The following is a 17,172-nucleotide window of genomic DNA, read 5'->3' as shown; positions in this document are numbered from 1 at the left end:
CTGAGCTACATCAGCAGAGGAGTCTGAATCTCTGAACCAGTCCACTGCTCAGCAGGGCACAACAACAACGCCGCTGACCGCTTCATCAGCCTTGCCAGGCCAGAGGACTCACAGCCTCACCAGGGCCATTGTATTTCCTAGCAGGCCAAAGCAGCCGCGATGCTCAGTGGCTGTGGTTTTAGTTGGCAGCTCCCAGGTGTGACTGTGTGTGAAGAGAGTGTGGAGCAGGGGCAGTGCTGCTGAAACAGAACCAAAAACCTACCCAGCCATCGCTGGACAAATAAATGGTTTAAAATGTGTTTTTAGAATAAAGGACTCAGTGAGAGCAAGCTGGCCACCGGCCAAAGCAGCTATAGAACTGACAAGACTGACGAGCCACAACGAAAATGTACCTGCATGTGGCTGTTGGCTAGCGTTACTTTAAAGCCTCTGAAAACAGACAAATCTATATATCATATATCAAACTTGCGTGTCATATTAAGCATCCACAACCATGTCAATAAAAAAAATATGTTTATAACTATTATAAAACACAGCTAAAAAGGAACAGCTCATTTGGATGCCCAGACCTTTTCTCATGATGGTCTTGGCGGTGTGATCAGATCACGGTTGATTGACAGCTCCCTTTCAGGTCAAGTGCCATTTTATTTATTTAAAAACGCTTTGCTGCTATTGAATAAACTACCAAAAATCTATAAAATGGACCCTTCTGGTTAGAAATCTTGACTAAAGCTTTTTTTAATCTACTTTTTCTCCCCATTTTTCTATTTTTCTCCCGTCCCCAATTTCGTATTGTCCAATTCTACCCTCCCCTGTCTCGAACGTTGTTAGGCCATGCCTCCCACAAGCTGGCTGCAATGTGGACAAAGCCTTGTATCACGTGTACCCTCTGGTACTTGAGGAAGCAGCCGTCGCATCTTTTCACCTGCACAGCGCAATCTCTCAGCGGCGAGGGTCTGCGTGGGAGGGACACGCCGCCCTCGTCGCTTCCTGATTCTACTGCGCAGGCGCACCAACCGACCTGTAGGAGTCGCTGTCCACAACGTCCGATCCCCACCCACCAGCTTCCCTCCCCCTAATACTGCCAATTGTATTAGTATGAATGACCAGCCAAGCTGATAGCAATGCGGAGAGCTGGGCTCGAACCCATCTTGACTAAAGCTTCACCCAAATCTGTGTTTTTATTTAACTATAGCTTGCGGAGTATGGCGCTAATAGTTCTAGCATTTTTCATTCACATACATGAAACGGTTAGCATTAGCTTAAACGTTTCGTTATAACCTACCAGATCTATCAAATGGACCCCACTGGTTTGAAAGTTTGACTAATCTACTAAATAGCAAACTATGTGTTTTTATTTAACTATACCTCCCAGAGTAAGATGTTATGTGTAGCATCTTCCATTAATTTACAGTGAAGAACATTTTATTTGAATGGAAACAAATTCCTAATACTTTTTAGATGCTTACTATTATGTACATAAGACCCTAAATTACAGTTAGAAGGGTATTGGTTTCCAGTGGCTTTAAATCCCAGTGCCTCCCTGCCTCTCATTCAAACACCATTGTCTTGCATTAATGACCAACGCTAGCTATGTCACCATTTCACTATGTCATTCAATTAGGAAAGCAAATGTATCTTTTGATTGGCAAATGGCAACGTTATGGTGGACATGGAGGGTCTTTCATTACAGGTCCGGAAAAAGTACAGCGAAAAACATCACAATACTGGGCGGTACGTATCGATATACGGTAATACTGTGGACTCAGATATCGTGATACACCAATGTGCAATACACACTTTTGAACTTTAGTTCTGACTTTATTGTTTGTCCGCCTCATTTCTTTGCTCCTTTCTTAACATTTGCCTCCAGAGGAGCTCATGTCTGTGTCTGTGTCTGTGGACATGTTGCCTCCAGAGGAGCTCACGTCTGTGTCTGTGGACATGTTGCCTCCAGAGGAGCTCACGTCTGTGTCTGTGGACATGTTGTCTCCAGAGGAGCTCACGTCTGTGTCTGTGGACATGTTGTCTCCAGAGGAGCTCACGTCTGTGTCTGTGGACATGTTGCCTCCAGAGGAACTCACGTCTGTGTCTGTGGACATGTTGTCTCCAGAGGAGCTCACGTCTGTGTCTGTGGACATGTTGCCTCCAGAGGAGCTCACGTCTGTGTCTGTGGATCTGTGTCTGTGGACATGTTGTCTCCAGAGGAGCTCACGTCTGTGTCTGTGGATCTGTGTCTGTGGACATGTTGTCTCCAGAGGAGCTCACGTCTGTGTCTGTGGACATGTTGTCTCCAGAGGAGCTCACGTCTGTGTCGGTGGACATGTTGCCTCCAGAGGAGCTCACGTCTGTGTCTGTGGACATGTTGTCTCCAGAGGAGCTCACGTCTGTGTCTGTGGACATGTTGTCTCCAGAGGAGCTCACGTCTGTGTCTGTGGACATGTTGCCTCCAGAGGAGCTCACGTCTGTGTCTGTGGACATGTTGCCTCCAGAGGAGCTCACGTCTGTGTCTGTGGACATGTTGCCTCCAGAGGAGCTCACGTCTGTGTCTGTGGACATGTTGCCTCCAGAGGAGCTCACGTCTGTGTCTGTGGACATGTTGCCTCCAGAGGAGCTCATGTCTGTGTCCTCAGGAGGAATATGCAGACGGCAGGAGGAGAAGGAAGAGGAGGAGGCCTGGCCGCCGTCCGGCTCATTTTACGCAATTACATTTCCTACTCTGCGGTCCGACACGTCCCACAAACCCACCCGATCCCCGGGAACGAACAGATCTTTCCAGAACACTTAATTTGTTTCTCCAGTCACATTCTTCTAATAAACAGTCATACACTCTGGAAAACCTGATGTAAAACAACCTTCAACGGGCCGGAGGCTAATCTATGACTCAAACCGAGAGTCATAAAAAAAAAAGCACTCATAAATTATGAAAACAACATGTCTTAAGCAACTTGGAGCCATTGGCACCGCTCAGTGAGAGGTAATTATGTTCCATTTTGTTTGTAGTAATTACCACATCAACGTGAAAATGGCAGTTAGTGAGGGATTATGTCTCTATCCTGCTTCGCAGACAGTGAGGCTGGATCCTCCACCCCAACACACGCCCCCCCCCCCCCCCCCCCCCCCCCCTTCCAAACGCATCGGACCATGCCTTTAATGTGGAGTCGGGGTTGGTTTATGTTCACGACCTTGTGCCTGGAGAACTATAGTGGTGCTGTGGGATCAGCTCGCTGGGCAGAGCATTTAACCCACTCTGCCAGGGTTAGGGGTTCCGGGGCCACCCATCCTATACAGAGCAGCACGGTGGTGTAGTGGTTAACACTGTCGCCTCACAGCTAGAAGGTCCAGGGTTCGATTCCCGCTTGGGGACCAGGTTTTACGCGTTGCGAGGTACCCAGGTGGGGTATCACTATCTCCCATGTCTTTCTGTCTGGAGTTTGCATGTTCTCCCCGTGCCCAATGGAAAAATTTAACAGAACGCTAACCCTGTCGCGTTCCGTGACGAAGACGGACAGGAGCACATGGATTGGTCCCCGGGGCGCGGCCCCACGCCACAGCCCCTATCTGCTCCCGGCTGCCCTTGGGAAGGAGGGACGACGGGATGGGTCAAGCGCAGAGACTCGATTTCATTGGCGACCCAAAGAAAAATTGCATGTGTGTGTTCCTGTGTGTGCCGCCCATCGCATGTGTGTGTGTCACTGCATGATGATTAAAGACTTCTTCAAAAGTCCAGTTATTATACAGTATGTACAGTATGCACTCGTGGAACCGTGAGGCACTTTGGAAAACTGTGTCCACCAATGGGAATACAGTGCCTTTCCAAAAGCACGTGCAACCGGGGTAAAATATGAATAAAAAGGCAGTGAAAACATTTGAAATAATCTCATAATGGACTAGACTTGGGGCGTTTCTAGGGGTGTTCCTGATTTCAGGCTGGTTGGAACAGATTATTTGCTCGATTGTTCTGTAGTCCGAGGTGTTGACAGACTCGATCTGAAGCCAAACGATCAGCTCAAGCCAGCCGCAAGCCAGCGGGGAATATCAAACATGTTGAATATTTATGACCCAAATTCCTGTAGTGTGAAATTCCTGTAGCAGAACCGAACCAATGTTCTCCGTGATCCGCGGTCATAGACGGGCCAGTCCCAGTGTCAAAAATGTAGGCGAGACCTTGCTGGTCACGGAGCACCCAGGGGTGGCTTTGCAACTCACACGCAGATATAGTTATAAATTAAGTCATATTTGATTTAGGGTGCAAATACTTGTGGAAGGCACTGAATAATATGTCAAGTATCTTCTAAGCTCTTAATGGGGTCTTGTTTGTTTGTGAAGCTGACCTAGAGAACCTAATATATAAAAAAAAATGCCTGTATCTTATTTAAGGTCATGTACGGCCTAGCACCGCCCCCCATTAGATGACCTGTACTGCCTACCACCGCCCCCATTAGATGACCTACCACCGCCCCCATTAGATGACCTAGCACCGCCCCCATTAGATGACCTAGCACCGCCCCCATTAGATGACCTAGCACCGCCCCCATTAGATGACCTAGCACCGCCCCCATTAGATGCCTAGCACCACCCCCATTAGATGACCTAGCACCGCCCCCATTAGATGACCTAGCACCGCCCCATTAGATGACCTAGCACCGCCCCCATTAGATGACCTAGCACCGCCCCCATTAGATGACCATAATAGATGGTTAGTCAACAGTATGGCCAGGGCCACCAGGGCCTCTGCTAGAGGGGGCTGCATTCTCCCCTACAGGTTGGGATCCCTACAGGCTGGGATCCCTACAGGCTGTGATCCCCTACAGGCTGTGATGCCCTACAGGCTGTGATTCCTACAGGCTGTGATTCCTACAGGCTGTGATCCCTACAGGCTGATCCCCTACAGGCTGTGATCCCCTACAGCAGTGGTGCCCAACCAGTCGATCGCGGGCTGATTTCAAGTAGATCTCGATTAATAAAATTCGATTCAAATTTTTATTTTTTTTAAAAAAAATTGCAAAATCAACTCTGCCTCTCCTTGTTAACTACAACAAGCAATGCTGTTTGTTATTTAAGATGAGGTCGGACTCGGCACTGACAGATTTGTGTTCATTATGCTTTTATAAAGCCTTAAATGACGGCTTACAATATACAATTTTGGCTGGTAGCTCTCGGCTAGGTGGTAAATTAAAAAGTAGATCTTGGTTCAAAAAAGGTTGGGCACCCCTGCCCTACAGGCTGTGATCCCCTACAGGCTGTGATCCCTACAGGCTGTGATCCCTACAGGCTGTGATCCCTACAGGTTGGGATCCCCTACAGGCTGTGATCCCTACAGGCTGTGATCCCCTACAGGCTGTGATCCCCTACATGCTGAGATCCCCTACATGCTGAGATCCCCTACAGGCTGTGATCCCCTACAGGTTGGGATCCCCTACATGCTGTGATCCTCTCCTAGAACATTGCGATCATCTACTACTGGTCTATTGAAGGTTACAAGCCACAGTCTAAAGAAAATCGGGGATGCAGCCTTTTGCAAATTATGTTATGGAACATACTACCTATGGACATTAGGGAAGCTAGATCTCTTAATATTTTCAAAAATAAGCTAAAAACATACCTCTTCACCATATAGCCTTCTAATACACTCCGCTGTTGATTGTACTGTAGCACTATTTTACTCTGTCCATTCTATTGCATACTTTTACTATCTATTCTATAATTTTATTATTTCACTGTATTATTTTACTCTGTCTATTACTTTTTATTACAGGTTCAAAACTGTCAGGTATTAAACTGTGTGGGTATCAAACAAGAAAGACTGTCAGGCTTTAAACCTGTGTAGGACCCAGGGCCCTCATTTATCAAATTGACGTACGCACAGATATGTGCTTAAGCCGTGCGTACGACCATTCCTAAGCAAAGTGTGGGATTTATCTATTTGAACTTGTGCTTGACTTTGTGCGTATATTTAAGCACAGGTCGGACCATGCGTAGGTGGCGCCGGTGGTAGAATATTTTCACAACGCGGAAATAAGCACTGACTGTGCTCTGCGTAACTCAACTTGTTATTATTTTGCGCATATATTGCAGAAATACGGGAACGTTTTGATTATATTTAAAAGGCTTTGCCATTGTTAAACGTAATAAGTGGAACCCCGAAGCTGTAAGCAGAATACAAGTCATATGAACACTCACAATATAAACGCGCATTGCAACGAGAACAGACAGAGGTTATTTGTTGAGTGTATGTGTATACAAAACCCTTGCAATAAATGTGTCTTAAATGAATGAAAAGCATACCTGCTCTGGACACAGAGCATATATCGTGTGGGTGATATCATGACTTGTATTCTGTGTCAAAGCCTAAATCAAAACGTCCCCGTATTTCTGCAATCTATGCGCAAAATAATAACGAGTTGAGTTCTAACAAAGAACGTATTACATGCTGGTAGGCTGATAGAGTAAACTATGATATGAATATGAATATGATATGATATAAAGGTATACTGGTCCGTCCGCGAGGATATCGAGGACTCGAGTTGGGGGACAAAAGTCTTTCTCTGGTCTGCATCCCCTTAACAATTGTGTGTATTGAGCCGTACTGTATTGTACCCATTCTGCAATCTGTTAAATAAAGTTTTCATTCATTCATTCATTCACCCACCTCCAAATGCCATTAAATATTGTTCCAAATAAAAAGCGACATACTATTATTTTGTGTCATGTTTCCAAATAAGATTGGCCACAACGGAATGCTTTCTACTTCAATTTGTTGATTAGAATACTCGCTCCGTTGAAACTTCACTGAGCTCAGCACACAGACATGATAATAATAATAACAACAACAATAATAATAATAATAATAATAATAATAGCTTCATTTTACATAGCGCCTTTCAAGAGACCCATGCAAGGTCGCTTTACATAGATGGGGGGGGGGGGAATAACAAAGTAATAAAGATAGTGGACAGACTATGTAAATATGATGATGGGATTCAAGTTCGCGTTTTTATTGATCATAGGCATGCTGTCATAATCAAACATTCTAGAACATTTGTCGTCACAGATCATGTCATAATAGAACATAGGCTACATGGCATGGTCCATCGTGATATTGTGTAGACTGTTATTACTGTACCACTACCACCCATTGTGACAACAGCCTTGTGAGCTCCCGCACACAAACATGATGGAATTCAGTTTGTATTGATCACATAGGCAGGCTACATCATACATGGCAGTGAGATTCATTGTTCTTGTATATGCTCTCGTATTATTGTTTATATAGGCTACCCAATACTGACATCAAAATGGATTGTATGCCTCTAGAAATCATATGCAGCAGGTAGAAAATTGACGGAAAATCCGTCGCGATTTGGAATAAAATTGAGGAGAACTTTAATCCCTGGGTATTAATCAAACAAAACGGAAAAAGGCAGTCATATTCCAGCACGGTCTTTATTAGTGTTTGCGCTGCCCAGGCAGCAATGGTTAATAGATATCATATCCGACATCACCGTACGTGTACACGTCTGTCAGCCTGTCTCATAACACGCTTCCCTCGGTTTAGTCCATTTTTCCACATTTCATGGGGGTGTGCCATTACCGTATATGGTTAATCGGGGCGGTTTTGGTATGCAAATACGTGAAAGTGTGCACGAGCCTCGGCGTAGGACCAAGGTGATATTTATCATGACAGGTGTGCGTAGGACCTGTGTACGCACGTGTGATAAATCCCGTTTTCTTTGTGCGTGCACACATTCTAAATTCTGTGCTTAAGTATGGAAATAGAACATTTTCTACGTCACGTTGATGAATGAGGGCCCAGGCCTAGAACTGCACCCTGAGAGAGGGAACTGCGCCCTGAAAGGGAGGTTTGCCCTGGGTGGGAGGTTCGAAGGGTCAAAGTGGGTATCAAACAGCAGGGAAGACTGTCAAGTTTTAAACTGTGGATACCAAACAGAGAAGGTAAAGATTACTTTGAACTGTTGAACAGTAATCCAGAACTATTGTAAAAAAACGACTGTACATATTTTTTTCTTAATCTACCGTAATTCCTCTAATAGTGACCTGTATTCAATTAAAAACCGACTCTCTATTAATGTCCGGGTGTGCTGTTGAGCTAAGCAATTATAAGCCGACCTCCTAATACAAACCGGGTTACTAATATACGCGTGAGCGAACCTCTCCTTACTTCCGTATGGAACACGGGTCACGCGCAGCACGTAACACAACAACAACAGAGCTGAAAGCAGCTGACGGTAAAAGAGCTAACGTTGCTACCTACTGTAGCCGGAGGCTACCCGGAGCTGCTAACTGGCTAACGTTATGAGAGCTAACGTTGCTACCTACAGTACCCGGAGCTGCTAACTGGCTAACGTTATGAGAGCTAACGTTGCTACCTACAGTACCCGGAGCTGCTAACTGGCTAACGTTATGAGAGCTAACGTTGCTACCTACAGTACCCGGAGCTGCTAACTGGCTAAGGTTATGAGAGCTAACGTTGCTACCTAAAGTACCCGGAGCTGCTAACTGGCTAACGTTATGAGAGCTAACGTTGCTACCTACAGTACCCGGAGCTGCTAACTAGCTAACGTTATGAGAGCTAACGTTGCTACCTACAGTACCCGGAGCTGCTAAGGTAAAGTTACTTGATTTCACTTTGAAAACGTTGAAATGACCAGTGACCACCTGTAATTGCACTGTTTACTATTTCATACAGTACTTGGTTTCAATAAATGAACCCAGTACATTTTACTGGGTTCAAACTGACACAAAATGTTGATTTATTCATTATGATCTGTTTGAAAATTTGAAATATAGGCCTCTCTCTTATACATGCCTCCTCCTAATAAAAGCCTGGTACCCGCTACAGTTGAAACAAATACAAGCCCGGGTCACTATTAGAGGAATTACGGTACTCTATTCTACTATTTTATTGCACTGCACTGTTTTAATCTGTCTATTTTATCTTACTCTTTTTATTATTGTCTATTTAAAACGGAATCAAACCATAAACAAGGTGGCCTGTTGGGATGTTAGATCCTAATGTGAAAAACTGATTTTATATGTCTGCACTTTATGTGCTCATTTTATGCCTGTCTTTTTTCTGTTGTGAAGCACTTTGAGCTGCAGTTTCTGTATGAAAGGTGATATACAAATAAAGTTTATTATTATTATTATTATTATTATTATTACAGGCTGTGATCCCCTACAGGCGCACACTCTTTGGTCTGACTGGAACAATCTGCCACCTGAAATCAGAGAACGCCCCACGCTCAGCACCTTTAAAACACAACTAAAGGAATGGCTGGTGACAAACCAAACCTGCACACACAAAGATAGCAGTGAATTATTAATTACTGTAATATTATGTATTTTATTATGTACTGTATTAAAGTGTTATTGTGATTTGTTGTACACACATGTGTTTATACTACTGTCATTGTTGTTATAATCAAATGTTTTTAGATGTTTTATGATTCCAGGTAACATCCTCTTAAAAGGGACAACAGATGGAAACTAGCCTTGGCTATAGTCTGGCTTGTTTACAAGCTTTTATTTTGTAATGCATTGGAGATTTTGTTCATTAACCTGCACTGTCCCATCGCAAATAAACAAATCAAATCAAATCAAATCAAGCTGTGAGGCTCACCTTGGCTTTGCTATCCTGGGCAGACATGTAGCCGACGCACATGCTCTCTGTGGTGTGGCTCCACAGGAACTCCACTGTGAAGGCAGACGAGACAGAACGGTTCAGAGCAACGTTTCCCATACACAGGGTTCCCACAGACATTGCAAAATTTAATTTAATTAGTTACACTTTAGATATATTAAAAAAATGCAATTTCTTGATTCAGAACAATTTTATCATGGATGAACAAAACTTTCAATGAGAATGGTTGATTTCAAGGACCTTTTAAGCACAAACAAATGGGCTGTTTTCAAGGAATTCCAGGCCTTGACTTTTTGTTGTAAAAAATAAAGCACTTTAAGCACTTCAAGGACCTTGTGCGAACCCTGCTTCCATAGCTTTATTTGTAACGGCTCACCACAACACCATGCAGGCCCGCAGCAAAGAAGATAACGGCTCACCACAACACCATGCAGGCCCGCAGCAAAGAAGATAACGGCTCACCACAACACCATGCAGGCCCGCAACAAAGAAGATAGCGGCTCACCACAACACCATGCAGGCCCGCAGCAAAGAAGATAACGGCTCACCACAACACCATGCAGGCCCGCAACAAAGAAGATAGCGGCTCACCACAACACCATGCAGGCCCGCAACAAAGAAGATAACGGCTCACCACAACACCATGCAGGCCCGCAGCAAAGAAGATAACGGCTCACCACAACACCATGCAGGCCCGCAGCAAAGAAGATAGCGGCTCACCACAACACCATGCAGGCCCGCAGCAAAGAAGATAGCGGCTCACCACAACACCATGCAGGCCCGCAACAAAGAAGATAGCGGCTCACCACAACACCATGCAGGCCCGCAACAAAGAAGATAGCGGCTCACCACAACACCATGCAGGCCCGCAACAAAGAAGATAGCGGCTCACCACAACACCATGCAGGCCCGCAACAAAGAAGATAGCGGCTCACCACAACACCATGCAGGCCCGCAACAAAGAAGATAGCGGCTCACCACAACACCATGCAGGCCCGCAGCAAAGAACATTTCCACAAATTGATATAACAACTCCTTAATGGATGTCTCATCTCGTCATCCCACTGCTCGCCTGTGTGTACTGCCTGTCTCAACTCGCTACCACAACTAACCTGTGGAAGGAACACCGCAGAGAGGAGGAGGAAGAGAGATGTTTCGATTAGGCCCTTACTTCCTGCCATTGCAGCATCACTGTGAGGTGTTTGTAAGAGGTGGTGGGGGAATGTCTGCTGAAGATCAGAACAACTGAAATGTCACAGTTTTAACACAGAAGTGTTTGTTATAAGGGTTGCATTTGCTAATGGGTTCATAATCGATCAAGTTGTCGATTAAGTCTTCCCCCAGGCCATCAGAACACTGATCTCTCCACACACAAGCACACATGAACACACACACACACACTACAGGTCACTTTAGGAAAAAGCAACGGTCACTTTAAAAAACACAACTGTATGTTTTTGTATAGTATAGTATAGTTATATAGCATAACTGTATAGTATATTGTATAGTAGTGTATATAGGACTCATTACCTTTAAATTCGTAAGCTTAGCATTGTATTGTATCTTAGTCCCTTTTATCATGTCAATCTATTATATATTCTATTATTATTTGTATTTTATTTATTTTTTGCACAATCAAGCCGGGCATGGCCACCTTCATTTCACTACATGTCTCATGTATGTGACTAATAAACCTCTTGAATCTTGTAGTTGGCTTACAATAACACACACACACAGAGAGAGAGAGAGAGAGCGAGAGCGAGAGAGAGAGAGAGAGAGAGAGAGAGAGCGAGAGCGAGAGCGAGAGAGAGAGAGAGAGAGAGAGAGAGAGAGAGAGATAGAGAGAGAGAGAATGCCCAGTGATGGAGATGGCCTTGCACAAGCAACATTATTATTTGTATTGTGTTTGATCATTTTAGATGATGTCTGTCAACAAACACAGCTGGCTCCAACACTGGATTGGAATTTGGTCAACAAGCACACAGTGTAACTAACCTAGGACTGACCCAAATTATTTGGATATATTTCAACTTTCAGTTATACTCTCTTTATTGAGTATCCGATTATGTTAATAGATGATGTATATATCTGAGTCAGGAGGTGGGGGGGGGGGGGGGAGGTAGTTTGAGTCCTGCAATGTGCTTAATTTCATTTGTAGGTTAGGTCAGTTTGTGTATAGAACTGAAACAGGAGCCTGACTGTGAAAACACATGAATGATTCACAGGGCTGGATCAGGGCTGAACAGGGCTGGATGAAGACAATACAAACAAGGGAGGGATACGAAGAAAGGATAGAGAGAGAGAGGAGAGAGAGAGAGAGAGAGAGAGAGAGAGAGAGAGAGAGAGAGAGAAACTCAAAGTTGGTCATTCGGATGAAGCCCAGGCCCAGAGGTTGCTCAGTCAATACATTTCTCGTCTCCGCTGGGGACGTTCTGTTTGACAGCTGGCAGGGCTCCCTCAGATGTGTCAAGCTCGAGCACACGCCCCCCCCCCCCCCCCCCCCCCCCCCCCCCCGGAGATCATGGAAAAAATAATGGCATACGGTTGCAGAACTCGCGAGCTGATGTGAAACTTAATTACAGCGCCAAAGGATGTGGCGGGGATTCAGCGGGACTGTTTAGTCTTGTAAATCAACAGAATGTTTCCCTGTCCACTCCAATCGGGCCCGCGGTGGTGGAGGCAGTCCACGCTGTGAACGATGAAGAGCGCTCTCCGACTCCAGGCGGCAAGTGCAAGACCCCCCCGCCAAGCGCCCGGAGAGGTAGTCAGTGGGTCGGTCGGTCCGTGCCAGTGGGATCTTGGGACGTGTCGTCGACTGAGATGACGGATGACACAATAGATCTTTGCCGGATGTCAGCGTTGCTTCTAAATGAAGACGTCTTGTCCTCCTGTTACACAGAACGCCGGCTCCTCTCGTCCTTCAACGATACCATGTTACTCAGTGGCTTCATATATACGGGGGCCATTTAATCACACTGTATGTTGTTAACCCTTTCACTACACCACTATCAAAGGGTTAACCCTTTCACTGCAACAAAACAGAAGGTTAACCCTTTCACTGCCACACGACAAAGGTTAATGCACTTTACGGTTACCTTGCACTCTGGTTGGGTGCCAGCCTCTTCTTACGGTTACCTTGCACTCTGGTTGGGTGCCAGCCTCTTCTTTAGTTACCTTGCACTCTGGTTGGGTGCCAGCCTCTTCTTTAGTTACCTTGCACTCTGGTTGGGTGCCAGCCTCTCTTTACGGTTACCTTGCACTCTGGTTGGGTGCCAGCCTCTTCTTTACGGTTACCTTGCACTCTGGTTGGGTGCCAGCCTCTTCTTTAGTTACCTTGCACTCTGGTTGGGTGCCAGCCTCTTCTTTACGGTTACCTTGCACTCTGGTTGGGTGCCAGCCTCTTCTCGTTGTGCTGTGCGGTTACCTTGTACTCTGGTTGGGTGCCAGCCTCTTCTTTATGGTTAGCTTGCACTCTGGTTGGGTGCCAGTCTCTTCTTTATGGTTAGCTTGCATTCTGGTTGGGTGGCCAGCCTCTTCTTTATGGTTAGCTTGCACTCTGGTTGGGTGCCAGTCTCTTCTTTATGGTTAGCTTGCATTCTGGTTGGGTGGGCAGGCTCTTCTTTATGGTTAGCTTGCACTCTGGTTGGGTGGCAGCCTCTTCTTATGGTTAGCTTGCACTCTGGTTGGGTGCCAGTCTCTTCTTTATGGTTAGCTTGCATTCTGTTGGGTGGCAGCCTCTTCTTTATGGTTAGCTTGCACTCTGGTTGGGTGCCAGTCTCTTCTTTATGGTTAGCTTGCATTCTGGTGGGTGGCAGGCTCTTCTTTATGGTTAGCTTGCACTCTGGTTGGGTGGCAGCCTCTTCTTTATGGTTAGCTTGCACTCTGGTTGGGTGGCAGGCTCTTCTCGTTGTACTGTACGAGGACAATACATTTCAATCTAATCTAACGGCGGCAGCACTGTTTTCTCTGTGGCCAGGCCTCACTTAAAATACACGTTTACAATCAACGTCAGCGTCTTACAAAACCAGGACGTTCTCTCCGAAAGCACCTGTATGAGCGAAGATTATCCTGCATCTGGCTCCTGCTGCATCCATTAAAATGATGATACAATCATTCTTGGCGTAGGTCCAATGTCATTCTTGGCTCAGTAGGATTTAATACAGTAGTGTTGTTGTTTGGTTCTTTTTGGGGGGGGGGGGGGGGTATTGTGCTGGTTGAACACTACCATAGACCTCCTGGGTGGGAGGTGTAGTCTGACGTCACTGGTTGTTCCACCCGTATAGGGATTTATCCTTGGGAAAATGGATTATCAGCTATTGTAACAGTTCTGCCGCATGGAAATTGAAAAGCTTTCCATTTTTGCATAAAATGAGTTCCTTCTATCACTAACATAATTTCTTAAGCATTTTTTGGTTGAAATAAAATTTGGCGATTTTTTTTATGATTAGTTGCGAATATTTTAATGTGAGCTACAGTATAGCTTGTGGATGAATACGCACAGAAAGGTACACCATGCAAATGTTAATGCTTTATTTGTTTTAAACGAGACAATTTATAAATGGGCAATGGGGAAATGCATTGGGTGGACAGAGGGTGGCACACGAAAAACGGCAATGACATAACCACTACACATCCAATTAGGGTCCTTCTTTTACTGCCGATCCAGATGTATTTTCCAGAACACGGGCCACAGCACAGAGGCACCGTGCGGAGGGAGGCAGTGTTCCCAGGGGGGGGGGGGGGGGGGGGCAGGGAACCAGACACAGGACGGCACAGAGGCACCCGGTGGTAGCCGCGCGGAGGGAAGGCAGTGTTCCAGGTAGGGAAACCAGATCCGCGGACGGCAGCAGCCAGGGTGGGCGGAGGGAGAAGATTAGAGGCTGGCTCTGTAGTGGAGGTCTCGTTTTGAACCTCCGACCAAGGGTGTGAAACCAGAGCCTGATTGTGCTGGTTAAAGCCGGGACCACCCGCTAGGAAAGCCACAGCCCAAACCCGCTGACCAGACTATCGGATGATGGATTTGTAAAGATGCCCACCGCCTACTCTCCACCTGCCACCAGCTGGGGGCAGTCGGATGGGGGGGGGTTGTGTGGTTAGATTTCAATCAGGCTTTGCGATCCTTGCGGTAGGACCCCGTGCGGTGGGATACCCTTAATATGAAATGGGGTCCTAGAGGAAATAAAAGCCCTGTAATAACCTGTATGACTGTAATAACATCCAATTTCAAATTTCGAAATGAAAACAAGTGTTGCGGGCTGGTTCTGGTCAGCACAGAAGCCTCCGTGAAGAGCCTCACAAGCGGCTCCATTTCCACCCAACGGAGAATGAAACCATGTTTATGCGTTTTGCACGACGTTCAAAAACACATTTCTAATATGCGTTTTAAACGCTGAGCCGCTGGAATCTTGGACATTTGGCCGTGGGTCACCTGCCAACAAAAGGGCCGGGAAGCCCTAGTTTATTTTATACTACACCGCCGTATGTGCCTTACCCAGCAGAGCTTGGATGTCTTGAGACGGCTGGGCCTCCACACATCTGCAGCAGCGTACGGACGATGACCCCACCCAGGGACACAGTCCTCGCTGGCCAGGAGGGGTGAGCCTGGATACATGAGAGAAGAACACACAGACAAAAGACAGTGAGAACAGTATTTTGTTTAACGGATTCATATGTTTATTAATATAGGACAGTTCCGTGAGTACTAAATAAACGTACCTAAAGAACAGTTCTGTGAGTATGTGGTCTCTGTGAGTACGCTGTCTCTGCCTGTACTAAATAAACGTACCTGAAGAACAGTTCTGTGAGTATGCGGTCTCTGTGAGTACACAGTCTCTGTGAGTATGCTGTCTCTGTGAGTATGTGGTCTCTGTGAGTACACAGTCTCTGTGAGTACACAGTCTCTGTGAGTATGCTGTCTCTGTGAGTATGTGGTCTCTGTGAGTACACAGTCTCTGTGAGTACACAGTCTCTGTGAGTATGCGGTCTCTGTGAGTACACAGTCTCTGTGAGTATGCTGTCTCTGTGAGTATGTGGTCTCTGTGAGTACACAGTCTCTGTGAGTACACAGTCTCTGTGAGTATGCGGTCTCTGTGAGTACACAGTCTCTGTGAGTATGCGGTCTCTGTGAGTATGCGGTCTCTGTGAGTACACAGTCTCTCTGTGAGTATGCGGTCTCTGTGAGTACACAGTCTCTGTGAGTATGCTGTCTCTGAGTATGCAGTCTCTGTGAGTACACAGTCTCTGGAGTATGCGGTCTCTGTGAGTACACAGTCTCTGTGAGTATGCTGTCTCTGTGAGTATGTGGTCTCTGTGAGTACACAGTCTCTGTGAGTACACAGTCTCTGTGAGTATGCGGTCTCTGTGAGTACACAGTCTCTGTGAGTATGCTGTCTCTGTGAGAATGTGGTCTCTGTGAGTACACAGTCTCTGTGAGTACACAGTCTCTGTGAGTATGCGGTCTCTGTGAGTACACAGTCTCTGTGAGTATGCGGTCTCTGTGAGTATGCGGTCTCTGTGAGTACACAGTCTCTGTGAGTATGCTGTCTCTGAGTATGCAGTCTCTGTGAGTACACAGTCTCTGTGAGTATGCGGTCTCTGTGAGTACACAGTCTCTGTGAGTATGCGGTCTCTGTGAGTACACAGTCTCTGTGAGTACGCTTGTCTCTGCCTGTACTAAATAAACGTACCTAAAGAAAAGTTCTGGGAGTACGCCGTCTAAAGATAAGATATTCCTTTATTGATCCCCTTGTGGAAATTCAGGTGTCATAGTGGTAGGGATGGGTACCGAATTCGGTTCTTTTGAGGTACCGAACCGAAACACGTCGGTACTACCGAGTATCGATTCAAGTGAGATACCGTTTTTTTTTTTTTTTTTAACTTTTTTCTTTCATGTCAACGTTCACACGCACAATATATGCTTACCTAGGATTTGACTTGATCAACAACAAAGCAGTTGGAGCAATGGCAAGCCGAAAACGGTCGAAATTGTAGTTATTTGAAGTTTGAATTTTTTTTTCACGACTGAGGTAGGTAAATAATTTTTTTTTTAGACTAAAGTACCGAAAAAAGGTACCGTTGAGTACCGGTATCGATTCACAGGTACAGGTACCGTATCGGTTCAAATGTGAAAGGTACCCATCCCTACATAGTGGCATGGGGGAGGGGAAGTACAGGTATGGGCAGGGCAATAGTAGAAATACATAAATATAGGCAATAAAGTATCTGAATATAAAAATATGAATATAAGAATATGAGCAAGTAAACCGTGTAATCAAAGGTGCAGATGAGGGTCTGTATGCACTATCAGTTATATTATACGTTATATTATATATTAGTTATATTAACACTTAGAATCTGAACTATGAGTGAGTAAAAAAGTTTCGCGAGTATGGCGTCTCTGCCCGTAGTGAATGAATCGTACCTAACTAGTGCTGTCTCTCTCGGTAAGTCAAGTCAATTTGTAACCATGAACGCAACTCTCTCCCAAGGCCAGACATTAAAGGGGAACT

At 45.6% G+C, this 17,172-nt stretch overlaps 1 protein-coding gene across 1 annotated transcript in view; it reads right to left on the bottom strand.

The window, feature by feature from the left end:
- Positions 1–17,172, bottom strand: part of tasp1 (taspase, threonine aspartase, 1) — a 185,271-nt gene that overhangs the window by 57,352 nt on the left and 110,747 nt on the right. Inside the window, 4 exon segments of the mRNA XM_084322225.1 lie at positions 9,644–9,717; positions 15,156–15,213; positions 15,215–15,232; positions 15,234–15,265. Coding sequence (XP_084178351.1) covers positions 9,644–9,717; positions 15,156–15,213; positions 15,215–15,232; positions 15,234–15,265 — 182 coding nt within the window.

The sequence above is a fragment of the Notolepis coatsorum genome, assembly GCF_963971535.1.
Source record: "Notolepis coatsorum genome assembly, chromosome: 9".
NCBI lineage: Eukaryota > Metazoa > Chordata > Actinopteri > Aulopiformes > Paralepididae > Notolepis > Notolepis coatsorum.
This window is presented reverse-complemented; position numbering and strand designations above follow the sequence as displayed.